Raw genomic sequence first — 27,398 nt, forward strand, 5'->3', positions numbered from 1 at the left:
CAGGTTTGGAGAGGTCACTAAACACACCCAAGCCTCACCAGGGTACCCGTTCCTCAGAGGAGCGGGCAGCCCTATCCCAGGCTAAGGTTACCTAATACTTTCCCCTGTAAGAGCCTATTCACCTGTTAATTTTGCCAAACTCCAGCTATTCAGGTTGAAGTTCTCCACAGCAGCCCCTTTGCCAGAGTTTTTTGACATTTCAGCCATTTTAAAGAAGCAGGCTAGAGGGTAAAAAAACCCATTGTTTGATTTGTGCCCAAGAGATTCTTGGAGCTGTTTTGCTGAGACACTAACACGTCCTTGCTTTGGAGCAGGGACTTAAAACTTGGCAGAGAGGTGTCTTTGATAATCCACTGAAAACCTACCCTCCTTTGAAAACCTACCCTCCTTTGACAGTTCTAAGCCTTGGAAAAATCTGTTTTAAAACTACTTTAAAAACCATCTCCATTAAGGGAGTAGTAAGGTGGCAGAGTCATGCACTCAGAAGTTTGCCTACATTCAGGCAGTTTCTCTCCACGCACTGTTAATTCAGCCTGTATACATGACGACAGTAATTACATTACCAAACACTCTGTTTTCCGTAAGACCCATCCCTCATTCCCTTCCACGAGGGACAAAGTCTAGAAAAACATTTTGCATGACACCAGTTCACAGGGCTGTTTGGAATATTTCAAACTATCCATCATGTTCTCAATAAATATAATTTTAATATTTAAAAACTCAAGGTCCCAGTCCTCTTATATAAAGAGCTGCACATAAAATTAAACTGTAATACCTGTAAACATTAGGAAGACAGCATAAAGAATTGGTGAATATTACTTCAAAGGAGCAAGTCTCAACATGGGTCTCATACATCACATACAAGAGGTAAACACTGTACACAGAGGATGTCATACATACTGGGGCAATATAAAAAATAATGGCATACAAAATAAATAAACTTTACTTAAGGCTCGGCTTGTGAAAATGCTTAATGAAGATGCAATTCTGAAGTCATTGACCAGTCTCAAGAGATCCCCATTGTGTGAGCACATGTCCTAGGTCAGCAATCACATCTGTGCACATTTCAGTTTTAAAAGGCTGTGAAGTATAACACTTCGGCAGAACGGCCTTAGCAAAATGAGCATCCTCCAGACAGCTTGACAACTCCAACCAGGATTCTTCCAGCTCAAGATTCCACACGAGTGGTGAGTATGCACGAGGACAATATTTCCAGGTATTCTAGAAAGCAAAGGTACAACTTGATTGGTTTCCATTCATCCATTCCCAAAGTTCACGTTAGTAACTCAGAGGACGCTATTGAAGCACTACTGCCTTCAATGTTCGCAGGCATCAGGACAGATGGAAGAAGCAGTCAGTATCAGAAGCAGCATCTGCACACGCAGTGTGAAGTGTTATTTTAACAATTTTTAGGTTTTCTGCATTAGAGATCGATCAGATCTCTGGCCATCAGCTGAGGCAGGGAGAAGCTGGGTATGAGAGAAGCAGTTTTGTCTACTCTTATTCTCCATGTCTGACATCTAGCCAGAAAGCCACGGACATGCTACGGTGCAGGATGAGTAGAGACTAAGTTGGGCCAAGTACTAGTGCTGCAGGGTCCTAGCTCTGGTGAGCACCTGGTCAAGGCCAGTTTAAAGCTATGTAAAAGTACATCAGTATGGTCAGCTCCACAATGCATTCTTGCTGTGCAGAGGGTTTCATTGCAAGAACGAATATTAGAGTTAGGCTAGGTCTACACTTACACCACTACAGCTGTGCTGTTGTAGCACTCCAGTGTGGACACTACCTACAATGATGAGAAGGATTCTCCTATCAGCATAAGTGATCCACCTTCCCAACCCCAAGAGTAGGTAGGTGCTAAGTCACCAGACAAACTCTTCTGTCAACCTACTGCTGTCTACACTGGGACTTCGATTGGCTTAACTACACTGCTCAGGGGGTGGATTTTTACACCCCTGGCTGACCGTTAAACTGGTCTAATTTTCTAGTCTAGACTAGGCCTAAGCAGACAGAAGAATTCTTCTAGTGACCTAGCACCATGGACATCCGGGTTAAGTCACTAGAGCTACATCCCTCAGATGTGTGGATCTTCCATACCCGGGAGATGGAGCTATGCCAGTATAAATTTCCAGTGTAGACCAGCCCTGAGAGGGAGATGGTTATTCTGCTATAATAGATCTATACAACTGCTTTCAAAACACTAGAAGGTCCAGTCTGGTCCACCCTGGAAGATTCCAGTGACTGGAGAATTAGTGAGATTATGACATCACAAGAATCTTTAGAACATTGATCAAGGGGACAAAAGTTTAGAAACAGTCTGTTAAATTCAGTGTGCACAAAGCTCATGCTCTAACCCCCATAGGACCTTCAGGAAAAGGACAGCTTCGACCAGAAGTGACATTCTTAATATTTCTAAAGGTAGTAAACAAGTAGGGAAGAGATGCTGGGGTTTTTGCTTGTTATATTCTCCCTTTGTGGGCAACAGCATCCAACATGCTAGTGAAAAACAGAATAGTATGGCACATGAGATCTAGATCTACATCTAAAGACACAAATTGGAAAAGAGCTTAAACATCGAGCTTTAGATGTATTTCTGTGTCATGTGTCAGGGAAGTGGAACTAGGCAAGGGTTCCTTAAAGAACTGGAGTTGATTAACATGATAGTTGCTTCAAACACCTATGTAGAGGAGGAGGTAGGAACCTCAAAACCTGTGATCTAGTCTGTTTAGAATGACACCAATTTGCAAAGTAGCTTTGTAACAGCATTCAGATTTCTTCCATTCCCCTGCACCCTGCTGATACAAATCCTTGGGGTGTGGAAGGGGAAGTCCAGCAGCCCTGAGACATTTCACACAGCTGAGTGAGAGATCAGCACCATTCATATGCCAGCCAAAGACATTTGGAAGCCAGCTGAGAGAAGTCCCCATTACACCCCAGGCTGACTGTCAAGGATTTTACAAAGCAGTCACCTCATCTTCCTCTCTAGACTGAAATCCCGTGAGACTGGAAATATATTATGAGTTTGGCTACACACCAAAGTTATTCTGGAAGAAGGTAGGGGGTGAATTTAAAGCAGAATAGCTATTTCTGAAGAACTATTTAGCTGCACTCCAAGAAATCCACCGAAGACAGATCTGGAAAACAGTGACAGACCCTTTCGTCCTAAAGCAACAGCGCTAATTTGTTACAACACAGGGTTTTCCCTTAAGGTACAACTCAAGGCAAGTTGAGTCAGTGTGCAAGAGCAGCTGGCAGGCATATAAAACACCATATTAAATACTCCAGTTCATTCAGAGCCGTAACATTTTCCATATTGTTTGAAGCTTGCACAAGCTCTGCTGGTGCCCAAACCACTGCATCAATGTAAATTGTATTTTACAGTGGGACTCACACCAGGGCATCCACAACAGTGGCTAGAAAACACTGGAAATAAATGGGCATAAGCATTGGACCTTAAGTACAGATGTACTTGTCTCTTCAGTAAACGCTCTCTAATGCTACTTAAAGCATCCATCCCCTTGCCGCAGTAATTGAACAATATCAGTTTACATAGGCCACAGTCCAATCTGGTCACCCAGGGGCCATCTATTGATCTGACACAGAAGAAAATAGTGAGGCATCTATGCTAGACATACCACTGTTGGTACAGCTTCCAGACAGGTCACAGAGGGGAGCAGTTGCTTTGGTTCAAGTCAGCCAAGGAATTGGTGTCCTTACAAAAGTGGCTTTTCCTATACTGCCGGCCAAAAGACTGGGTAGGGGGTGTGTAAAGTGCAAGAGAGTTTCTGCTCACCAAAGGGTTAAACAGATACTGCCACAGGACCTTCTTGGGCTCCTTTGGTGTTCTCTCCTCAGCAACCTCACCCTCAGAGGCAGCAGGGTCTAGCGGGCTGAGCAGGGGCTCAGAGAACATCTAGGTTCGAGTCCCAGCCCCTGTGGCTTGTACAGCCAGCCACCATCGGGCATCACCCCATAGAACCGCCTGACTGTTCCAGCTGGGGACCCAGGCCTGCGCTCCAGGCTCGCCCTGCCCGGTACACAGCTCCTGCGCTGGAAACTCTGCGCCCCTGCGGCGCCAGCGGACCCGCGCTGCGTCCCGAGGGTCCTGTGCCAGCTACCAACTCGGCACCGCGTCCGCGGCCACCGGGGGTTCGCCCTGCTCTGTGTGCGGCAGCGGAGGGCACGGGCGGTTACCTGCCTCTCCGGGCGCCGCGGGCGGACTCTCACACCAGCCGGTCCCCGGGCGTCCCCGGGCTCTCCATGGCGCACAGGCGGCGGAGCTCCAGCGACCCGGGGGCCGGCGGGGAAGGGCCGGGCAGCGGCGGGCGGCGCTGGGACAGGCGCTCCGAGAGCTTGCTAGCCAGGCGGAGCAGGCTAGAGCGTGGCAGCTGCCCGGGGCTGCGGGCCCCTGGAGGCAGCTCAGAGGCCGGCACCCCGCGCAGGTTCCCCGCGTACCACAGCAGCCAGCAGAGCAGCGAGAGGAAGAGCAGCAGCGCCCCGGACAGCACCAGGCAGTCCCCATACGGCCGCCCAGCCCGGGTCGGCTGCACCACCGACCCCACCAGCACCAACACTAGCCCGGCCGCGTCCAGAGCCAGAGCCCCAAGCAGGAAAAGTGCGCAGCGCCCGCAGCTGTACGCCATAGCGGCGGTACCTACAGCGCCGCGCACCTGAGTAGAGCAGCTGCTAGCCCCGCCCCCCTCTACATATAGCACAAACCACGCCCACTCTGTAGCCGTTTCCCGCCCACCTGGTCTATATAAAGCCTAGACCACGCCTATACCTCCATAGAAAGGGATAGGCTCTAGATACATGAGCCAACGTTCAGGGCTGGGACACCTTTCCTCCGACTTAATAGTTAAGGGGTTGGAGTGCAGATGGGGGCTCGAATTCCGCTTTAAGGACAGTGCAGTTCAGCCCTGAGCTACAGCGCCCCTGGCTTTACGCAGCTAGGTGGTAGGGAAGGTTAGGAGTGAGAATGGGTAGAACTGGCAGCAGCTATAGCTGGTGTTTGAACAGGAGACTCAGTGGTGTGTAGAGGGGATTTATCACCTTTGTGTTGGTCCTATGAGGAACCTTAACACTGCTGCTACACTGCACAATGCTAAGCTGTGCTGTGCCTCAGTTTCCCCTTCAGTAAAATGAGGATCATAAGCCTGTGCCTTTGTACAGAGCTTGAAAACTGGAAGAAAATCCATGCACCTGAGAGATGTAATTAAGCAGACTTGAGCCTCGGTACAGACACTGCTAAATCAATGGAAGAATTCTTTTCTCCACCTGGCTACTGCCTCTCAAGGGTGTGGATTTACTACAGTGATGGAAAACCTCCTTCCCTGACTACCGAGTGTCTAGACTACAGCGGTATAGCAGCAGCACTGCAAAACTTGCAGAAAGTAATGTAATTTCAAGGGCCATAATCTGTTTGAATGTGTCACTCCAGAGTGGTGATGCCAAATTGTATGTTTTAGTACTATAATCTGCAATCCTTACCTGCTCAAACCCAATGTAATCTCTCAGCAGAGTTTAGACTCTTCTTGGGTTTCTCTACTCATGGATCAGAGTAACAGCCATGTTAGTCTGTATTTGCAAAAAGAAAAGGAGTACTTGTGGCACCTTAGAGACTAACCAATTTATTTGAGCATGAGCTTTCATGAGCTACAGCTCACATGAAGTGAGCTGTAGCTCACGAAAGCTCATGCTCAAATAAATTGGTTAGTCTCTAAGGTGCCACAAGTACTCCTTTTCTTTCTACTCATGGAGTTATTCAGGAACAGCTATTCCTGAATAGCTCCATGTGTGATACTATTATTCTGGAATAGGAGCACCTTGTTCCTGTTTAGCTTGACCCATAGTTAACTTCATGCATAGACAAACCCTTAGATTGTCAAACCAGGATGGGGTGTATCAATGCAAGTCAGTTTTTAGGTGGGGGATCTACCCTAGGGGTTTGCATCATGGTGCTATGGTGGTGAAAGTACAGATTGTAGACAAGGCCACAGCTTTCTAGCCTGCCAGAAATGGTGTGTGGGGGGAGGGAATATGCAGGAGACCATGAGAGCTATTACTGTATGTAGGCCCTGAGATTTGGGGTGAGGCTCATGGGTTTGTTCAGATTAATTTGATGCCATATACAGACCGTAACTCACAGCATATTCAGTCTGAGGGAACAACCTTTTTGTTGCCTAAAGGCGCTTGTAACAGAGCGGGTCAACCACTAATTGGTGAAAATGATACAGATAAACCCAGTGATTTGGGGAGTGTTCAGCTCAATTTGAACACATTTTATATAAAACACTGCAATATTTCCTAGTAAGAGCTCCCAACACTGCACCATTGTAAACTGTCCTATTCTGAGGCATTACTGCAGAATACTCCAGCACTTATTTATAAAGCTGACAAATCCACAAACTGTCTTTTAAAAAAAAAAAAAAAATCAAGGCCATATTGCTTTACTGGTTCCTGCTATGTCTAACCAGTAAATCTCCAAGGTAGCAGGCAAGATATAATCCAAGCAAACACAGAACACTTGCTCATGGGTTTTCCAGGACAGAGCATTCTGGTTTACTGTAGGCTCTGAAGAGAAACACTTACTTGGTGCCTCAGTCTCACATTGTATGTAACCCCAGGGGCAATTGCTAATTGCTCTGTTATCACTAATTAGTTACACTGTCATAGATTCCAATTGCAAATCTTATCCAGTGATGTTATCTCTCACCAGGGCTAAGCCTTGATCCAATCCCCACTGAAGTCAATGGCATGGCTTAATTTTCCCTTTCCAAAGGTGGTCTGAGAACCCACTGCTCCCTTTGACTTCTCTGGGATTTGTGGGTGCTCACTGCTTCAAAAAAAAAAAAAAAGGCTAATCTCCCAGCTGTCTAAAGGGTATAGAGAAGGAACTCCCAAAAGTGTTAAATTTAACAGTTGTTTGCCGCATTATTGTAGCCATGTTGGTCCCAGCGTATTAGAGAGACAAGGTGAGGGAGGGAATCTCTTTTATTGGATCAGTTTCTTGTCTCTCTCCCCAACAGAAGCTGGTCCAATAAAAGACGTTCCCTCACCCACCTTGTCTCTTCAAACTTAAAGGGACAGACACCATCCATTTGCAAATCACTCTGAAAATATTTAACCTGTGAAAAGAAACCAATCACTAGAACTGAGACATTAGAGAGAAAAAAGCATTTGTCTCTGGTTTTCAAGGTGTTTACACTGTGAATTTGCTGGCGCTTTGTGTCTGGTCTGTTCCACTCTTTCTCCTGAGTAATCAGCTGAGCTCACTGGAGCCAATGTGAGTAAAGTCACTGGTGTGTAAGCATTGGCAAGATCTGAGCCTCATTGATTTATTTGTATTGCAGAATACTGAGGAGTCTTAATCACAACCCAGGCTTCCATTGTGCTGGACAAACCGAACAAAGGGATGGCCCCTGCCTTGGTTTCCCCTCTTTGTGTGAGTCTTTCACTCAGTAATGGGGCATAGGACATTTTCTTTTTAAGTACGAAAAATGTGACTGTAGAAATGACAGCCAGTGGCAGGGGGCCCAGGGGCAGAGCCAACAAGTGGAACTATTTCAGTTTCACATTTGGAAACTGACTAGAGAGTGCCCCTTGAAAGACACAGCTTGCCTATTTACATGCTGAGAAGGGCAGGGATTTTTACTGTGCAATTCCAAGTTTCATTCAGGATACAAAGGGCTGGTATTTTAGACCGGACAAAAACCAGGCTACGCTGGAAATCTCTGGAGAAAGCCTGTTCCTGTGACATTACCTGCCCAGCCTCCAGACAAAAGAGGTTGGAAAACAGATAAGCATCTGAGAAGCATCTGGACTTTTAGCTTTTTAGGCATGCTGAACCTCTGACCCTTTCGTAGTTCCCCCCACATGCCAAGTTCACCCAGCATACAAGACTGCTCCCATCCTAGATAATTCTTCTGCTGCATATGGCTTACAGAAGATCATAACCATAGAAGTGCTTTAAATGTCCTCAGTCAGGGCATTTTTAAGTAAACAATTCCCCCTTCTGTGCTGGCTTCTGCTGAAACATGATATGCCCAAGGAGTCGGTGAGATCCATCAGGAAAATCAAGACTACCTGCATTGCTGCAACACCTGGCTTCTGATGAGGGAATTTCCCTGAGCCTGCAGGCCCACCACTCTTAAGAGATAGCACCCAACATCACAATGACTGCTGTAGGGCCACTGGGATCTCACGTCCTCTTGTTGCAGCTCTCACAGTGGTGTGATTTTGTGCTCTGTGGGTACTTGGGCTGCAGAGTCTGTTGCTATTAATGTTGGGGCCATGTCTACACTAGAAAGGCTTTACTGGCATAGGACTACTAGGGCACTACACTAGCAAAGTGCTTCTAGTGTGGCTGCAGCTGTACCAGAAAAGCTGAGCATTTACCATTGTATTGAACCTGCCCCCCACGAGTGAAACAAGCTATACCAGTAAAAGTGCAGCCTTGCAGGTAGGGCTGCATCTACACTAGGTGCTAGTCAGGGATCACACTTTTTCCTATCCCTGCCCGACACACTAGCAGAAGTCTAACGTAAGCATAGCCTAGGATTGAAATAGAGATTGGATATTTGATATGAAAAGGAGTACTTGTGGCACCTTAGAGACTAACCAATTTATTTGAGCATGAGCTTTCGTGAGCTACAGCTCACTTCTGTAGCTCACGAAAGCTCATGCTCAAATAAATTGGTTAGTCTCTAAGGTGCCACAAGTACTCCTTTTCTTTTTGCGAATACAGACTAACACGGCTGTTACTCTGAAACCTGATATTTCATATGGATATCCAGCATATCCCTAGTTATTGTGATTACTGACAGTACACATTTTGGAAGGGACATTGAATCTAGCATGAAAACATGAGGAACTAGCTTTTCCAGAGGAGGTTACATTGACTCTGCAGTAAACAGAGACAGGTAAATACCTGAGGTCTGGGTTGCACTAGGAAAGTGGGTCGGTATCACCGTTCTGGAGTGTGAAAAACCCACACCCCTGAGCAATGCGCTTAAAGCGACCTAACCCCTTGTGTAGACAGCATGATGTCATCAGGAGAATTTTCCCATCGACTTATCTACGTCCTCTCTGGGAGCTGGATTAGCTATGCCAGCTGGAGAAGCCCTCCCATTGACGTAGGTAACATCTTCACTGAAGTGCTAGAGGTATGCTGCTGCAGCATTTTAAGTCTAGACAAGCCCTGAATGCTGCTGGGACATAGGTTAAATACATGGAAGATACTTGCATTCCAGCAGCACCTTGGTGTAAACATGGAATTAGACACTGGATTAGTGATTCCAGCTCTTTCACACACGGGTGACACTGATCTTTGGATCCAGGCCTGGAAAGGAACATCCCTCCATGACTGGCACTCTAGGGCTGCTTCCTCCTTCTGTGGGCCCCTAAGCCGGGATTGCCTGTTAGACTGAGATGGGTATGTGGCACTGATGAATTCCCTGTGATGATAGGGGCATCTCAGGCATGGTGCCCACGCTTGTTTCTTCCTCTCTTCCCCCTTTGTCTGCTGCACAATTGTTGTGTTTGCGTGCTCCAGCATCCCCCGGGGACATGGTCAGTATACAATAACATGGATCCCTGTAGAAGTGGACAGCAAGGGTGTCAAATTCAGTAAAGTTACACTAGGGATGACTTTGGCCCCTCTGTGGTGAAATGAAACCCAATTCATAGTAAGAGGAGACACAAACACAGCCAGACATAACACCTGCTTTTGGGCTTGTCTCTGCAAATGCTGGATGACAATGGGCTCAACCCTGCGGCCATAACCCACGTGCATAAAGGCTGCCTGACCGCGCCCTGACTTTTCTATTTGTGCTAAAAAAGAGAACTTGAGCCTTTCCCAGAAGATCTGCAATAACCGACAGCCTAAGGTTTAAACCGGGGACGAGTTGCGGTCAACAGGTTTGGCTGGGTCACGACCTTTCACGTGCACATTTGAACTGCTGATGCCCAGCACTATTGAGTTTTGTAATGAATTTCCTTCTTGTTTTATAGAACAAGGGGAGGAGGCAAGTAGCATCTAACCTTGTTTTAGCAAGAGTTGGAGATAATCAGATTGGGCGTGTCACCTGATACCTTCTTAAAACAGCTCTTCTGCCCCATCCAGACTATTCTGGAAAGGACTCACGTACCTTTATTCTAGAGTCTGATGAGCTCTTTTTTCAGTCTTGCTAAATCCTTCACCGCTACAACTTTCCGTGACTGTGACTTCCACAGTCTAGTTGCACATTTCCTTTTCTCGCTTTCAGGTTTGGCACCTTTTAATTGAAGTGACGCTCCCCTTGTTCTTGTGTGACGACAGGGAGAAGAGACGTTCCTGAGCTACTTTCTCTAGACCACTAATTATTTTACGTAGTTCTATCACATCCCCTCTTATCTGTCTCCTCTTTAGGTAACAATCCCAGTCTTTTCAATCTCTTCATAGGAGAGTTATCTAGGCTCTCGGTCATTCTCAACACCCTTCTCTGATCCCCTTCCAGTTCCGCAATGTCCTTTTTGAGATGGGGTGTCCAGTACTGCACACAGTACGCCGATAAGGGGGCACCATTGATTATATAGAGGCATTACTCTGCTCTCTGTGTTATTCTCCATTCTGACAGGTTTCAGAGGAACAGCCGCGTTAGTCTGTATTCGCAAAAAGAAAAGGAGTACTTGTGGCACCTTAGAGACTAACCAATTTATTTGAGCATGAGCTTTCGTGAGCTACAGCTCACTTCATCAGATGTATACCGTGGAAACTGCAGCAGACTTTATATACACACAGAGTATTCTCCATCCTGTTCTCTATGCATCCTGACATCTCCTTTGACCATAGCTGCACACTGAGCAGACACTGTTAATTGAACTGTGTGGGCCCTTTGTAGATCAATCAATAAAGACACCTGTTCAGTGGGAAGCTGCAGCCAAGAAAAGCAAACACTGTTGGGATGCACAGGCAATGGGAGGGGAATAATACAGAGCATATGATAAAGCTTTTACACAAAGCAATGGTGCACCTGGAAAATTCACCTGAGTAGAGGGGTCAGCACAGGACCCAGGCATTGCTCAAGTTTCACAGCAGCCCTGAGGGGCCCCGGGAGCAGTTCTTACTCACATGAGTAGCCCTTGCTCATGTGGGCAGGCCGTCTTCGATTTTTGAAGGCAGGACAGCTTGTGACCCCAGCAGCAGCACAGACTTGAACGCCCTCTCCTCAGACTGGGCTGGGAGCGGTGACCCCTGGGGGTCTTTCCATCACCACAGTTACACGCAAACAGCGAGGGGAGTTTGGTCCAGTACTTTATTCATTGCATTCGGAAATCAGGCACCATCCGGCCAGAGCGACATCCACCCCCCCAACAAAGCATTAGCAGGCACAGGAGTAAAATCAGGGCATGGGAGAGATTTAAGAGGAAGCCACCCTCAGCTTGTCACATCCCAGATGGGGACTCCCCTATGGACAATCCAACCACTTCAGAATACAGTCAGATACCAGTAAATCAGCTTCTGGCCGAGTGCTCTGCCCACGGCAAGGTTGGGGTTTGGTGTCTTGTGCGCACGGCACTACCGTCCTTTAGCAGATAGTGCTCCGAGCCCGGGGAGCATCTCAACCCTCTTGGGTACCTCACCTCATCTGAACCTTCAAGAGACGGCTGGCTGAGCTGCATTTGTTTCAGGCAAAACTGAGGGGACTCCCAGGAGGAGTCTCAGACAAGGAGACTCCCTCACAGAGCCAGAGTCAGTGGAGCTGCACCTATGAACGTCAGTGGATCTGAGAATCTGGAGAGTCCCAGACACCTTGGAGTACAAGGGATGTTAACCCGCCAGAGGCTCTCCTTTGGAGTAGAGCTGAAATTTAAGGGGGGAGGGGCAGGGCATTTGGGTGGGAGTTAATCATTTCCATGCCAGCCAAGAAATGGCTCGGATTCCTTCGGGATCTGCTCATGGAATACTGAACAAATTCACCAGGGCCGCCCCCCAGAGCCAGGCCTGTATACTTTCTTATCTTGAATCTTGGGCTCCCTGTCCCCACCTGCCACCCACATTCGCTATTAATATGAAACCCCAGGGCTCAAACCAGAGCAGCATTCTCCAGGATCTATTAACCCTAAGGCCCCAGAGCCCCTGCCCAGGCCCAGCACTGCACTTGCTGCAAGAGGGTGAATTTCAGTGCATTAACATTAATGCAGCTGGATCCTTCCCTTTGCAGCTAAGGGCTAGACCCACGCACCGGGTGCTGGTGTCCATGGAAGGAACTTTTGTGTTGTGGCAGCTGGATTTATTTTTTGGTTGAATTGCTTTGGAAGCAGGCCTGGTTGGCTTAGCTCTATCAGCATTGTGGTAGGTAGAGGGCTCTGAAAGAGACTTTCCTCTTAGCTCAGTTTAATAACAAGCCCGATGGACATGTTAGAAAACTGTCATTCCGAGGAAAGAAAATAGAGATACAAATGTGGTTAGTGCAAGAAACACTCAGCATGGTCTGATCTCAGCACCCTGCCCCAGACTCAATGGGAAGCTGCCGCTGTGAGTGCAGAATGCCATGCATTGTGACAGGGCTGCACTGAACCCAATGTGATCTTCTAATAGATGCTCCAGTTTCTTCTCCAGCTTAAGATCCCTTCATTTCATCAGCAGGGAACAAGCGTCTCAGCTTCTCAAGCAGCAGTCCTGCTCTGTGGCTGGGCAAGGGAAACGCAGGCTGTCCCCAGGGACTGGTGTCAGTTCTCATTGCTCCATTGCCTTGTAATGGTACCTGGCTCTTATATGGCACTTTTCACCAGAAGATCTCAAAAGCATGTCACAATCTTCCGTGTATTTATCTTCCCAACCCCCTTGTGAGGTAGGGCAGGAGGGGAACTGAGGCACTGAGAGTCTTGCCCAAGATTGCACAAGGAAGTTTGTAGCAGAGAAGAGAATTGGATCTCAGTCTGCAAAGCCCTAGGCTAGCGCCCTAGTCACTGGACCCTCAGTGGCATTATGACAACATGCAGCAGCTAAGGGTCTTCCCCACAGATTTTAAGGTCCAAAAGGATTGTTCAGATCACCAGAAGCGGTGGCAGTCTGATCACCTCTGACGTTTGAAACAAAATCGTTAAGCTTTGTGAAGACTAGAGAGGTTCTGCAAAACACAGCCAGCGCCACGCAGACTTTCATTCCTCTTTCTCCTAAGGAATTCAACTTGCTATCCAGGCTGAATGGCTGCATTTGGCTCAGAGGAGGATTCTGGTTGCAAAGAAGAGCCAGACTGTGCCTTTTCCATGAGTTGCAGCCATTTGGTCTCAGATGAGTGTTGTTCTACATCAGAAACCATCTGGGGCCGTTACAATACCACCTCACCAAAGCTAGACGCGTCGGTGCGTGGCCGTGTCCTGACACGGGAAAAAGAGTGGTCTGCATGCAGGTATTGGTTTACTCAGTGCTATGCTTATGGGGCTAACCAGAGACACAGTCCAATTGTGGTCGCTGAGTCTTCTCAGCTCCCATTGACTTCAGTGGAGTCAACAACAGCTCAGCTGCTTTGAAAATCAGGCGATTTATGTAGGCGCCTAACTACGAACTAGGCGACTATTTGTAAAAATCTTGTCCCTAGTATCCAAGCCAAAGACCAGTTGCACAGTTGGATTTGCAGTTGGAATGTTGTATTTACAAGTTTTTTAAAACTAACTGGGCCCCACTGGAAAAAGGCAACTACAATATTAACCAAAAATATTTGGTAATGATTCCCGCTTTTGTAGGTAAATTTCACAGGGTACATAATTCTTAACAAGAGGAGTTCAATGGCCTTGAGTTAAACAAGGCATCTCCTTTACATTTGCTCTTGTTCCGCCCAGGTGGAATGTTTGAGGTTTGTGCTGTGCTGGAATCCATCACGACAGAGACAATCACTCCAAACCGAGATAAATATGTAATTGGTGCAGTATAGCCTTGCAGCCAGAGACCTTGAGGAACGGAATTTCTTAGACAGTCTGTAAAATTGAACAGAGAAATGTTACGTCTGTGCTCAGTTGCTCTTCAGCTTGGCTGTTTAGGTAGAAATAAATATCACCCCACACTTCATCAGAAAGTCTTGAGTAAGCAACATATTGGAATGCCCTTTGGAGTAGCATCGCACACAGATGCTCGTTTCATAGTGACAATTACGAGATGAACTTCATACACATCCCCATCTAAGTCCTTTCATTCTCAGCTGTGGATCATGCATGTTTATCATTCTGGATATATCCTCTGAGGTCCAATGCAGGGTTGGCTAGAAAGAAATTATTCTGTTTGCCCTTGCAGAGCATTCTGAATGCACGGTCTCCTCCAGATCCCATTGACATATCCTGGCACTATGGATCGTCTATATTTGAAGTGTTGTACTTGGTCATCTTAGCCAGAGAGGGGTTGTAGCCATATGGCTGATGGAGAACAATCCAATCCCTTCCTAGCGTAGCCCTGTTTCCCCTATTAACACAGCACGTCCTGAACAGCTGAAATCCTTTCCGGCAATACCCTGTCAGACCTGTCCTGTGACTCTTACTCACGAGAGCAGTCCCATGGATTTGAATGCCACTACTTGTGTCAGTAAGAGTCAGTCACCTGAGTAAAGGGTTACATTTTCTAGTGAAATCCCATTCATAGAATCATCGAAATGTAGAGCTGGAAGGGATCTTGAGAGGTCATCAAGTCCAGCCCCTGAGACCATCCCAGACAGGTGTTCAGCAGTACAGGTGCTGGGTGTTGATGAATACAGTTCAAAGCTTTGTCCTCTATAGGACATGGTCAATGTTTGCAGGTTTGCTCAATGTACAGTCAAGAGCAAAATCTAGGGCTTGGGCCCAACCTGCTTGTCTCCACACCAGTATTCTGCTCTCCTAGCACACAGTGTGAAATTTACTTGCCCACAGAGGACCTGCATGGGGATGAATGTCACCTATGGGGAGAGGAGAAGGTCAAAGTTGGGGATCCACTAGGCATGTCTAAGAGCAGGATCAGGCCCTAATAATCTCATGGCAAATCCAGCCAGGCTGAAAGAGGCATTGCTTGCCACCCGCGAGTGCTGAGCCTGAGCAGCCCTCAGCGGTTAAAGAAGAACGACTTGATGTTCTGAAAAAAGCGTGATTTCTGTCTCTGCCGCTGCTTCTTCCGGATGACGGGGATCCAGACGAAGCCGCAAACCAGGAGCATCAGCCCCAGGGACAGGAATGCCGGGCCACACATTTTGTAAACATTCTTATTGATCGTTATGAAGCAGGACAGGCTGGTGACCACCACCCCAAAGAGGAAGATGGCGCCTCCAACAGAAACCACCACGATGGGCTTGTGGTAGATCTCCCACTTGTTCCTGGGTGCATTGGCCCAGACGGACTCACTCCTGGAGCTGATGCACAGCGTGCTGGCTGTGTTGCTAGTGATCAAATCCTTGGATTCAGGGGACTTTTCACTCCCATCCAGGTTCTTGGGGTGGGTTTCCATGGTGCTGGGCATTGCGGGTTTGGGGGTTAATGCCTGAGAGGAACAGAAGAGGAAAACAGAGGGGATTAGCACTGCGGGGACTGACATTCATTCACAGGGTCATGCTGTTTGGAGGGGTCACTGATTAGGTGGGGCCAAAGGCCACCCCAGAGCCAGAGCACAGAAAGGCTCACGGGGTTGCAGCTGAGAGAGGACTGTATTGCTCCTGTGGGAACACCGCAGCTTAAAAATACCCCAGCTGGGCCCAGTTGTGCCCGGGCATTGAGCAGGCCCATAGGAACTCCCCACACTGTGCCCCCGTGCATGGGTCCGGCGCAGTTTTTGCTCCATGGATCACAAGAACCCAGCTCCCATTGGGGCACTTCGGTGAAATGGCCAGTTTTCCAAGGGTGCTCTACACCCAGCACCTCCCAATGCTCTTGGTGGGAGCTGCTGGGCGCTGAGCACTTTGGAAAATCTGGCCCTTTTGGGACCACCCCTAGGGCAAGGCTAACAGCACTAGCCAGCAGCCCCTGCCCTGCCTTAGAGCAGTCAGCAGAGCTGACCAGGTACTGCGGTCAGTGTGTGCCACATTCTCAGAGCAGGCATCAAAGGGATGGGAGGAGCAGAGCTCTGGAAGGCCCGGTGGCCTGTGTCTCCTTTCTCATGCCCTGCATTTCCACCTGAATCCCCCTCTGCTTACACCAGAGTGAGAGAAGACCCCGCCCATGAGATACAAGGACCCCAAAATGCTTCACCAGGGAACGTGTCATTGTCCCCATTTAACTAATGGGGAAACTAAGGCACAGAGTGGGGTGATGGCTTGCCCAGCTCACCCGGCAACTTGGAGAGCAAGTTGGGAATGTGGTGCACATGCCAAGCTGCCCCGTCCAGTGCCCTACCCAGTGGGCCACGCTGCCTTCTCACAAGCCTGGCATAGGTAGGTGGTCCTAACTGCCATGGCTTCCACAGACATGCTTGCCCCCACAGGCTTTCTAACCCAGAATGCACTGGGGGGGCCTAGTGACAAGCTTTCCCCAGCCAGCACCCCCAATCCAGCCTGGTTTCTTGCTGGGACCCACCCTGTTCAAATCTCCCAACAGTAGTGCCTTCCTTGGGCTAAACACTCTAGGCTAGACAAGGCCACCTGGGGGGGAGAGAGAGATGAGAGACCAAACAGAGCAGTTGGTAGGACTGGGTCTAACTTTGCCTTTGTGCTTTCTCCCTGCTTGTGCATCTGGGCAGCAGCTGGCCACAGTCAGTCCCAGAACGTGGGACTTGTCAAGGCCACATGTAATTTTAGTTTAGGGAGGCAGTGTGTGGCCCAGCAGCTAGTATGGTAGGCTGGAACTGAGGACACCTGGCTAGGTTATATTTCTGGCTCTGCCTGGGGCTTGCTGGGTGACCTTGGGCATGTTGCTTCCCCTATCTGTGCCTCAGTTTCCCCATCTGTACAATGGGGCTAATAATACTGGCCACCTTTGCAATGGGCTTTGAGCTCACTAGAAGAAAAGTGCTAGATCAGGGCTAGGTGTTAATACGCAGCCTTTGATTTGCCAGGAGGAAAGTGAGACACATTTCTGGGCTGGTGAGTGGTTTGCGCTCCCCGTGGTGCTGTTAGCTGCAGGATCTGCTCATGTATGTGGAAAGGCTCCGATTCTAAGTAATCCACACAGCAAATTGCTCTCACTGGCATTGCTGGGGTCAGTGATGCTGCCTCCTCATGGGCCCCAGGGTTGCAGTTACTTTCTCACCAAATCAAGAAGGAAATCCATTTTCTCGGAAGCCAGCAGTGTAATGCAGAGAAGCCATTAGGATAAGAGGGAAAGTGGTGGGGTTTCTATAAACTGCTATTTCTACTGGGCTCTGATTGGTTGCTGGCTGTTGCTGAAACACAGAAAGCAGGCAGATTAACCCCTCAATGCTTGCTGTCTGCCCTTTGGAAACTTCAGCTGGTATGCAGCAGAAAATGCCAGATCCACCCGCCGTGGCCTACAGCCCAGAGAGCGGCAGATCATGGATGCCAGTCTAGCTATTTCGTTCATCAGTGTCTGTGGAATAATTCCAGCCCAGCTGCAGGTGTAGTTTGGCTTATTTCACCTGGAGCGCAGGCCTCTCAGCCATCACACCGGGGGCTGGATGACCCAGGAATGGCTGGGTGACACAGAGAGCGATGCCAGCTTTGTAACTGTGGCCAGCCCCCTATCCATCTAAGGTTCAGGGCTTTGTAATTCTCCTGCAAGAACAGAGGGAAGACAGAGTGCATAATGTGTGCAGGGAAATGCTCTGCTTTAGGGGTCTCCTGTAGGTATCTATTTAAGGGGCAAACCCAGAACCTTGCACTCAGGACTCAGCAGGCATGCAAAGGAAGAAATGACATTTAACTGCTTTGGGCCCGAATCTAAAGACTCAGGCCCATGGCTAGCTTTAGGCACGTCAGTTACTCCAGTGTTTTCAATGGGCCTGTCCTGTGAAGTGGAGCACTGTCATAAGGCTTTGCAGGTGCAGGCCCATGTTTTTTAGTACAGCCCACAGTCGTTTGCTCTGGGCAGGATTTGTGATCCGGAGCAGTAAGCTTTTGAAAACTCTTCAGTCCTCATTTGACATATGCAGGGTGATTAGCTTCATCTGCATTCTTTGTTCATCTTTGGGGCTGCATAAAATTGCATCTCCTGCATTTGGCTGGGGTTAGGAGACATGGAAAACTGCCTCGTAAGTGCCCAGGGCTGGACTGTGAGCCCTGGAAAGTCCTTCCAGCCAGCTGTCAGATCAGAAGTGGGCTGAGACCTCAGAAAATTTCCCATTGCAAGGAATCAATGAGGGAGCTGATGCTGTGTAAATGGAGTGCAGTTAGAGAGGTTACCAAGCTGGCACAGCTGCTAAGAAAACCTGTCCGTATTCTGGTGTAATGGTCCAAATGGAGCAGCCAGTGCCCGATGCCAGTAGCTCCTAAGATTTGCCCCCTGCCCATGTGTTCAGTTTATTGTGAACAGTGTCCTCCCTGTTCTGGCCATGGTCACTTTCCTTCTAGTGCACCCCTTTGGAAAGGTGGAGGAATAATGCTGGGAACAATAGCTAGGATCCCCAGTCAAGGGTCAGGGCCCCACTGTGCTAGGGCTGTACAGACAAAGAACGAAAAAGACAGTCCCTGCCCCGAAAGCTCCCCATCTACATGCCAGACAGGATGTAACAGGTGGACAAAATAGATCCAGAGGGTGGGGAAAGGATGAGGAAACACTGTGAGAAAAAAGCAGAATCACAAAATGGATCACATCTCTGTCTGGGAGTCTGAGAGAGGCTCCCAGATCTGATGCAAATAAGTGACTGTCCTGGATTCTCATAAGCCCCCACCCTCAGTACTTCATCCCCACTAGAGCTGGGTGACTAACCAGTCCCTGGCAGTTCAAAAACAAAACTTGGTTCGACCCAAAGGGAAATAAAACATTCCAAAACATTTTAGTGAATCTAGAATCAACAAGAATTTAGCTTTGTTTAAGTTTCTGGGCACTTTTTTCACGTAAACGCAAAGGAAATAAAGGGCTAGATTCACAGAATGGAGGCGGAGGAGGAGTTGGTGATGATTACAGGATTAGAAAACATCTTATAGTGATGGACTCAGGGAACTCAATCTGTTTAGTTTAACAAAAAGAAGGTTAAGGGGTGACTTGATCGCCGTCTGTAAGCACCTGCCTGGGGAACAAATATTTGATAGTGGGCTCTCAGTCTAGCAGAGAAAGTCATGACATGATTCAACGGCTGGAGGTTGAAAACAGACAAATTCAGACTGGAAATAAGACCTACATTTTGAACAGGGAGAGGAATTAATCGCTGGAACAATTTACCTAGGATTGTGGTAGATTCTCCATCACTGGCAATTTTTAAATCAAGACTGGGTGTTTTCCTTAAAGCTCTGCTCTGGGAATGATTGTGGGGCAGGCTTCTGGCCTGTCAGACTAGCTGACCCCAATGGTCCCTTCTGGCCCTGGGATCTCTGACCCGTATAACTGCCAGCCCAGTAATTAGGTTGCTGCCCTGCAGTGGGTTCAGTCCCTCCACTGCCTGCCATGGAAGAGGAATCTGAACTCGGGCCTTCTGCGTTACAAGAGGTGCCCCAGTCACTGGCCTATGGGATGGTCTGGGAAGAGTCTCTCTGCTGGTGAAGCTGCTCCACTGTGTCTGTAATATTTGAATAGTCACTGGGGCAGGCAAAGCAGATGCTGATTCTAGAGCACCGTGGCGAGGGCATGTGCTTATACCAGGGGCCACCCCAGTCCAGCTCCCTTTGTACTCCAGACAAAGAAGGGAATGCACTGGCGTCTCCCAGACCCCAGTTATGGGCCCTAGCGATGGGGCTAGGGTGGGTGGAGGCAAGTGGGCCCCCTCAGGGTGTTGGAAATCCTGAACGATTGTTTTTGCAGAAACTATTTGGCAGATTCATGTCATATTTGTGAATAGAGCCGGGGCGACGAAACGGTATTTTTGGCAAATAAAAAATGTGTCCCAGCTGTAAATCCAGCCCCTCTCTTCTCCTCGGCAGACTCCCCGTAGCAGTCAGTCAGGGCTGCTGGGGCTGTGTCCCTTCCAAATAATGACCCCTCAAGAGGGCTGAGGTGGGTGGCTGGCTGGCTGGCTTCAGGGGGCCCATTCCCCTGGACATAACCATCCCCCGGCCGAGGGGGAGCGACTTGCCCCGCCTGCACTGGGAGCCAGTGTTGGAGCTGGGAATGGATCCCCAGGCCCAGAACTACTTTGCTGAGTGCACAGCGGGTGGAAGGCAGCATTGTGCGTCCGAGACCAAGCTGGCTAGGGCCTCGGGCAGTGCCACAGCCACCCAGAATGGGCCAGAGTTGGTCAGGAGAGCCAGAGCTGTGGAGAGCCCTAGGGGAAGCTGCTTGGGGGTTGGGTGAAGCGGGAAGTTCCCTGGCACTTGGCTGTGCTGAGCACGGCACAGGCCCTCACAGCTGGGGTGCGTGGCTCACAGCCCTGAGCGGTGCTGCCATCTCAGCGCTGCGGGCCCAATGCCCTGACAGGATGGCTGATGCCAGTGCCTCACGCTGTGCAGAGAGATCAGCTTTCCCCCTTTCCAGCCAACCCCTGCCCTGCCCCGAGTGCTCTGCAAATGAGTCCCTGGTGCCACAGCGTGACTCCTGGGCCTGGTCGCCACGCACAGGTGATGAGCCTGCTACAGCCTGGCTAATAGAGCCAGGACATTTAGCTCAGGTAGCAGAGGCTTGTGTATTGCAATCTAGAGGACTCAGGTACAATCCCCACTGCTGCTGACACAGGGGCAGTTGCATGCCCCCGCTGCCCTTAGAAAGACCAATGCCCAAGGCTGGAAAAGACCAGCAAGTCCGCAGCAGGAGCAGCGTTGTTCCCACCATTGCCCACTCTGCCTGTCCCTAGAGATAGGGCCTCTTCCCGGTCTTCCCCGCCTAACACTTCTTTCCAGCCAAAGGGGGGAACCAGGAGTCACAAATGCCACATCCCCAACTCCAACATCCCAGCAAGGTGCCTGGCTACTGGCAAGAGCCCTTAGCAGGTTGTCAAGAAATACCCAAGGCATCATTCTCCTCTCGCTGCTGTGCTGCGTGGGACTCTGGGAAGGTCAATTATTTTGTGCAGGAAATTCTCAGCATCTCCTGGTTTGTCTAAGTTTCCTGAGACATGTTTTTGGGTATTTTTTTGTCCCCTCCACTGATTGCTAAGAAACGGAAATCAGATTTGACTTCCAACTGCTAGGAAATCTAGAGATTCTCAGTAACAAAAAGAACAAAATTGACTAAGTCAGTCAACAAATGGAGAGCTGGTAAAAGTGGGAAATCCTTTTCAACAATATGTATTTTGCTCCAGACTTCATTTCAAGGCTACTGGATCCCAAGTTATTACGCTCAACACAGGAGCAACAGGATGAAATTCTCTGATCTGGGTTATGCAGGAGGTCACATTAGGTGCTCTAATGGTCCTTTCTGGCCTTGGAATCTGTGAATCTCGGAATCTCTCAATGCGCCATCTGGATTTACAGGTGTCTTTGTGGTGGATGGAAAGGAGGAACTGATACAGTGTGACGTGCATGGGATCATAAAGAGAAGGTGTGTGGATCTCAAACTGCTCTGGAATGGCAGCTCTCCAGCCTATGGAGACACCCCTCACTGTGTCCCCTGGATTCTCTGCCCTTTTCATACGTGTAGAAGTTTTATGGTGCAGTTAACAAACAATGCCATTGCACCTGGGAATGATTCCTATTGTTCCTTAACATGTTTTCAATAGATCTTGGAGCCCTGAGGAAACTGCAGAAGATTGGGAGAAAACTAATGTGCCAATTTTCAAAAAGAGTAAACGGGATGACCCCAGTAATTCTAGACCTCTCAGCCTGACCTCGATCCCAGGCAAGCTGACAAGCTGCTGAGACAGGAGCTGAGAAATAAAGAATTAAAGGAGGGGAAGTTAATTAATGCAAATCAATGGGGGTTTATGGAAAATAGATCCTGTCAAACTAACTTAATATCTGGTTTGAGCATTGGCCTGCTAAACCCAGGGTTGTGAGTTCAATCCTTGAGGGGGCCATTCAGGGATCTCGGGTAAAAATTGGGGATCAGTCCTGCTTTGAGCAGGGGGTTGGACTAGATGACCTGCTGAGGTCCCTTCCAGCCCTGATATTCTATGATTCTCTGTTTTTGATGAAAGTACAAGTCTGGTTGTTGATAAGGAAATAGCGTTGACATGATTGATTGCGATGTCTGTAAGGTATTTGACTTGGTACCGCACGACATCTTGATAAAAAAAACTAGAACGATATAAAATTAACATGGCACACATTAAATGGATTAAAAGCTGGCTAACTCCAAATGTAACTGTAAATGGGGAATCATCACTTAGTGGATGTGTTTCCAGTCGGGTCCAGCCAGTATCACTTTGTGGCCCTACATTTACATTAACATTTTTATCAGTGACCTGGAAGAAAACATAAAATCATCACCGATAAAGTTTGCAGATGACCCAAAAATTGGGTGAGTGGCAAATAATAAAGAGGGCAGGTCACTGATACAGAGAGACCTGGATCACTTGGTAAACTGGGTGCAAGCAGACAGAATGCACTTTAATACAGTTACATGTAAAAGTATGCATCTAGGAACGAAGAAAGGCCATACTTACAGAATGAGGGACTCTATCCTGGGAAGCAGGGACTCTGAAAAAGATTTGGGTTTATGGTGGATAATCATCTGAACATGAGCTCTTAGTGTGACACTGTGGCCAAAAGGGCAAATGCGATCCTGGGATGCATAAACAGCAGAATCTCAGGAAGAAATAGAGCAGTTATTTTACCTCTGTATTTGGCACTGGTGTGAACACTGCTAGAATCCTGTGTCCGGTTCTGGTGCCCACAATTCAAGAAGGATGTTGATAAATTGGAGAGGGGTCAGAGAATAGCCATGAGAATGATTAGAGGATTAAAAAACCTGCCTGGACTCAAGGAGCTCAATCTATTTGGCTTAACAAAGACAAGGTTAAGGGGTGACTTGATCACAGTCTGTAAGTATCTGCATGGGGAGCAAATGTTTAATAATGGGCTCTTCAGTCTAGTGGAGAAAGGTCTAACATGATCCAATGCTGGAAGTTGAAGCTAGACAAATTCAGACTGGAATAAAGGCATACATTTTTAACAGTGAGTAATTAACCATTGGAACAATTTACCAAGGGTCATGGTGGACTAGCCATCACTGACAATTTTCAAACCAGGACTGGGTGTGTTTCTAAAAGCTCAACTCTAGGAATTTCTTGGGGGCAGTTCTCTGCCCAGGGCTATAAAGGAGGTCAGCCTAGATGATCACAATGGTCCCTGCTGGCCTTGGAATCTTTGACTCTCTTTGGGTTGTTGGCGACATCAAGGAATTTACCATAATTAACGCCCCCCGCCCCCGGTTTTAGGAGTTTAGAGCCCCTGTCACGGTGACTCTGTCCATGTTTGGGTTTTCTATAGTCCTTTCACCACACAATCTAAGCACTAGTGAATGACACAGAAACTGGCTTGTTCCCCTTCTCTTTGTGCCAGAGGTGACATGATCCCAAGCTGGGCAAAATGAAATATACAGACAAGGTACTGGGAGCCCCACCTTCATCCACCCCACTGAGCAGGTACATCAGTGAGATGACCACACATGGAACGACAGGTTTGTTTTACCTCCAAGTGCAGCAGAACTTAAAGGAGCAAGCCAACCGGCCACTGACCTGCACTGGTGCTGAGACTGTCTAGGAATAAAGCATCTGGGTGAAGGGCCACAGAGTGCATCTGATTATTGAAGGAATGAAGGTTTTAAAAAGTGAACTCACCATGGATGATCCCGGCACGTGGGCACGACACTCTCAGAGACAAGGGAACCGGCTACATTAACTATCTCCTCTACGCTCAGGGGGCAATCCAACGGTCAGCCCTCCCATCAGTGCCCCCAGGAGCAGATGTTGAAACACCCCAGGATTATTGAGCTTTGCATCACTTTGTGTTGATCCTTTTAGAGCAGGATCCTGCAGTCCGGCCCCAGGCAAAGCTCTTGCTGACTTCAGAAGGCGCTTTGCCTGCACAAGGCATGCAGGATGGAGCCCTTCAAAAGCAGTTCAGCACATTAAACCAACCACCTTGCTCCTCTGCAACTCCCCGTGTATGACAAGGTCTCTGGTGTGGTGTGTGCTTGGGAAAACACAGGCTATTTAGACTCCAAGACTCTGGCTACAGATGCAGAAATAGGGGAAATATATGGTACAAAGGGTTTTAAGCTGTCCAGGAGTTGTTCAGTGATGGATGGGGGGCCAGATTCTGATCTCCATTACACTGATGTAAATTCAAGTCACTGCTGAGATCCATGCAGAGTTATTCTGCTGGTGTAACTGATAGCTGGGTCTGGCCCTGTGGACTGAATCCTGTGATAGCAGGTTTTTAGCATCCTCAAGAGTCAGAGACAGTTTAGAGGGTCCCAGCAACTCACCCAGTGTCACCTGCCTGCCCATTAAGCATCAGATCTGGGACTATTTGCATATCCCTTTTCGGTGCTTACTTTGCAAAATATAGGTTCCTCCTCTCTAGAGACAAGAAACTCCCCAGCCCCCGAGTCCGGGGTTCAGTGATCCTCAGTTCCAACATGCATCTCCCGCCCATCCACAGACCTCCGCAATCCCAACCCGCAGCCCCTTCCTATTCATGGTGCTCCTCAATCACCACCCATAACCCCTTCTTATTCACACTGCCCCTCAATCCTGACTCGCAAGCTCCTCTTATTCATGGTGCTTCTAAATCCCAATGGTAAAAGATTCCTACTTACATGGCTAGCAGCTCAGGACTGGCTCCTCTGCCCCACACCTGGATGGAATTTGGAGTAAGTGGGTGTTATGATCTCCCAGCTCCAGCTAACTGTGCCCCACCCCCGACATTGTCTACAGGGCTGTGTTGAGTGGTTAATAACCAAGGGAGCATAGTCCAGCTCGGATGAGCTCACCAGCTATCAGCGAATGGCTTAACTCTTCCTTTCCCTGCCTCCAGGCCTTGAGAGCACAGGATTGGCTCCAGTGCAGCTGCTGGTGGGTTAATATAATGCCAGGCCTCAGCGGTGAGCCTAACTACATTGCAGGGGAGGAACTGTGGTCAGTGGCTAGAGAAGCGAACAGGGCAGCAGAACTCCTGGGTTCAGTGGCTGATTTAGTGTCTGAGACCTTCAGCAAATCACTGAAACCTTTCTGGGCCTCAACTTCCCATCTCTAGAATGGGGACACTGCTACCCCCCAGCACAGGAAGCTGCAATTAACATCTGGAAAGGGACTGGAGATCTGTGACTGGCGGGCACTACGGATTACACAAGATAGGAACCATCAGTGATTCATTCTTATGCCTGCACTGCCACAGGGCTGGGGCAGCTCTCACACACTGCCTTTCTCCTGCATAGACCCAGGGCCAGATTCTGATACCAGTTATCCCAGTGTGAATCGAGAGTGACTCCACTCATTTCAGTGGAGTGAATCCAGATTTGCATTTTAGGCAGTGAGATCAGAATATGCCCCTGGGTCCTGCATCCTTGCTCTGGTTGTCCCAGCTCAGTTCCAATGGATAGTTGTTAGTTTGGCACAGTCAGCAATGTCTACGCAGCCAAAGCCAGCACTGAGATGCTGTGTGCATTGGTTTTGTCTCCCTTCCAATACTACATGGCTATTCTGGTTATCTAGATAAAGGTCCAATCCCTAAATGAATCTTGCTAAATTCTTGGTCTCAATGACATCATGTGGCAGTGAGTTCCACAGTCTGACTCAGTGAGCAAGAAAGCATTTCCTTTGATCAGTGCTGAAGTCTTCACCTTTCACTTTCATGGACCGTCCCCATGTCATTACAGTCAGAGATAGCACCCATTGCTACCCAGACCCAAGGCGCCAGGCTACCTCATGGGAGTGGATCTGTGAGGAGTTTAGGCTGAAAGGAGGCTGAATCTCATGGGCCAGAACTGCCCCAATGCTGCGAACATGGAGGATGGACTCCTCGCCTCACTGACGTTGATGACAAAACTCCCATAGATTCAGCAGCCCAGGATTTTCACCATGACTGAGGAACATTCTTCTGAATGTTTAGCCCAGTGCTCTGTGCCCTTCTGGCTCTGTTGGTTTCCACTCCCCACAAAGATCCTGGCGCCACTTTACCCCAGGATCTTTCACAGACACCCTGGATTTCTAGTGACTGTGTCAGATGTTCACACAAAGACCTGACTCCTAGAATTACCCCCCATCCAGTCAGCGAACAGAAACAGACCACATGGCTTAGGGTGGGCCGGGAGCTGTGAATACCGACTCCTTTCTGCTGAGAAGGATTTATGATCGCTAGTATAGTGGTAGCATCCAAAGGCCATGACCAGGATCAGGGCCCCATCGTGCCAGACACTGCAAGGCCCTAGTGAGAGACGGTCCCTGCCCCAAGGAGCTCCCAGTCTGAGGAGCAATAACCACAGTGAGCAGCTGATGGAGGGGTCACAGGCTGAACTAGGGCCTGGGCTGCATGCAGGTCTCCATTGTCTCCGATGGAGAGTCGCCCGCCAGGCCTAGAACCCGGCGAACACAGAACATGACCCTGGAGCTGTCCCAGCCCCTGTAAGTTCTCGCTGGCATCTGGGTGTCACAATGGCCCCACCAGACATGGGCCTTGCCTGGCCCGGGCTCTTCATGCCCCTGAGCCCCAGCCCAGGTGTCAAGATTCCTTCCCCACTCTGAACTCTAGGGTACAGATGTGGGGACCTGCATGAAAACCCCCCTAAGCTTATTTTTAACAGCTTAGGTTAAAACTTCCCCAAGGTACAAACTATTTTACCTTTTGCCCTTGAACTTTATTGCTGCCACCACCAAGCGTCTAACAAATATATAACAGGGAAAGAGCTCGCTTGGAAATGTCTTTACCCCTAAAATCCTCCCAAACCCTACACCCCCTTTCCTGAGGAAGGCTTGATAAAAATCCTCACCAATTTGCTTTTTCATTGTTGTTAAGATCCAAGGGTTTGGGTCTGTGTTCACCTATGCAATCAGGTTCTTAAAAGAAGAATTTTAATTGAAGAAAAGGTAAAAGAATCACTTCTGTAAAATCAGGATGGTAAATACCTTTCAGGGGTAATCAGATTCAAAACATAGAGAATCCCTCTAGGCAAAACCGTAAGTTACAAAAAGACACAAAAACCGGAATATACTTTCCATTCAGCACAACCCATTTTATCTGCCATTTAAACAAAACAGAATCTAACGCATATCTAACTAGATTGCTTATTAGCCCTTTACAGGAGTTCTGACCTGCATTCCTGCTCTGGTCCGAGCAAAAACAACACACAGACAGAGAGAACCCTTTGTTTCTCCCTCCCGCAGCTTTGAAAGTATCTTGTCTCCTCATTGGTCATTTTGGTCAGGTGCCAGTGAGGTTATCCTAGCTGCTTAACCCTTTACAGGTGAAAGGATTTTTCCT

The 27,398-nt window shown here is 48.5% G+C and overlaps 2 protein-coding genes across 2 annotated transcripts; both read right to left on the reverse strand.

Moving 5' to 3' along the window:
• Positions 1 to 687: 687 nt before the first annotated feature.
• Positions 688 to 4,643, reverse strand: TMEM238L (transmembrane protein 238 like). Its single transcript, XM_048818261.2, has 2 exons — positions 4,195 to 4,643; positions 688 to 1,221 (listed from the first exon to the last, which is right to left on the reverse strand). Exon 1 carries the CDS (start codon positions 4,641 to 4,643, stop codon positions 4,224 to 4,226), a length of 420 nt encoding a protein of 139 aa, XP_048674218.2. The 3' UTR covers positions 688 to 1,221; positions 4,195 to 4,223.
• An 8,972-nt stretch (positions 4,644 to 13,615) lies between these two features.
• Positions 13,616 to 24,833, reverse strand: PIRT (phosphoinositide interacting regulator of transient receptor potential channels). Its single transcript, XM_048817870.2, has 2 exons — positions 24,739 to 24,833; positions 13,616 to 15,481 (listed from the first exon to the last, which is right to left on the reverse strand). The coding sequence occupies exon 2, from the start codon at positions 15,458 to 15,460 to the stop codon at positions 15,050 to 15,052; it is 411 nt and encodes a 136-aa protein (XP_048673827.1). The 5' UTR covers positions 15,461 to 15,481; positions 24,739 to 24,833; the 3' UTR covers positions 13,616 to 15,049.
• Between the last annotated feature and the right edge of the window lie 2,565 nt (positions 24,834 to 27,398).

This window comes from Caretta caretta, chromosome 14 (genome assembly GCF_965140235.1).
Source record: "Caretta caretta isolate rCarCar2 chromosome 14, rCarCar1.hap1, whole genome shotgun sequence".
Lineage (NCBI taxonomy): Eukaryota > Metazoa > Chordata > Testudines > Cheloniidae > Caretta > Caretta caretta.

Excerpts from the sequence above, each read along its gene's own strand:
- TMEM238L (XM_048818261.2), bottom strand. The coding sequence starts at position 4,643 with ATGGCGTACAGCTGCGGGCGCTGCGCACTTTTCCTGCTTGGGGCTCTG.
- PIRT (XM_048817870.2), bottom strand. The coding sequence starts at position 15,460 with ATGCCCAGCACCATGGAAACCCACCCCAAGAACCTGGATGGGAGTGAA.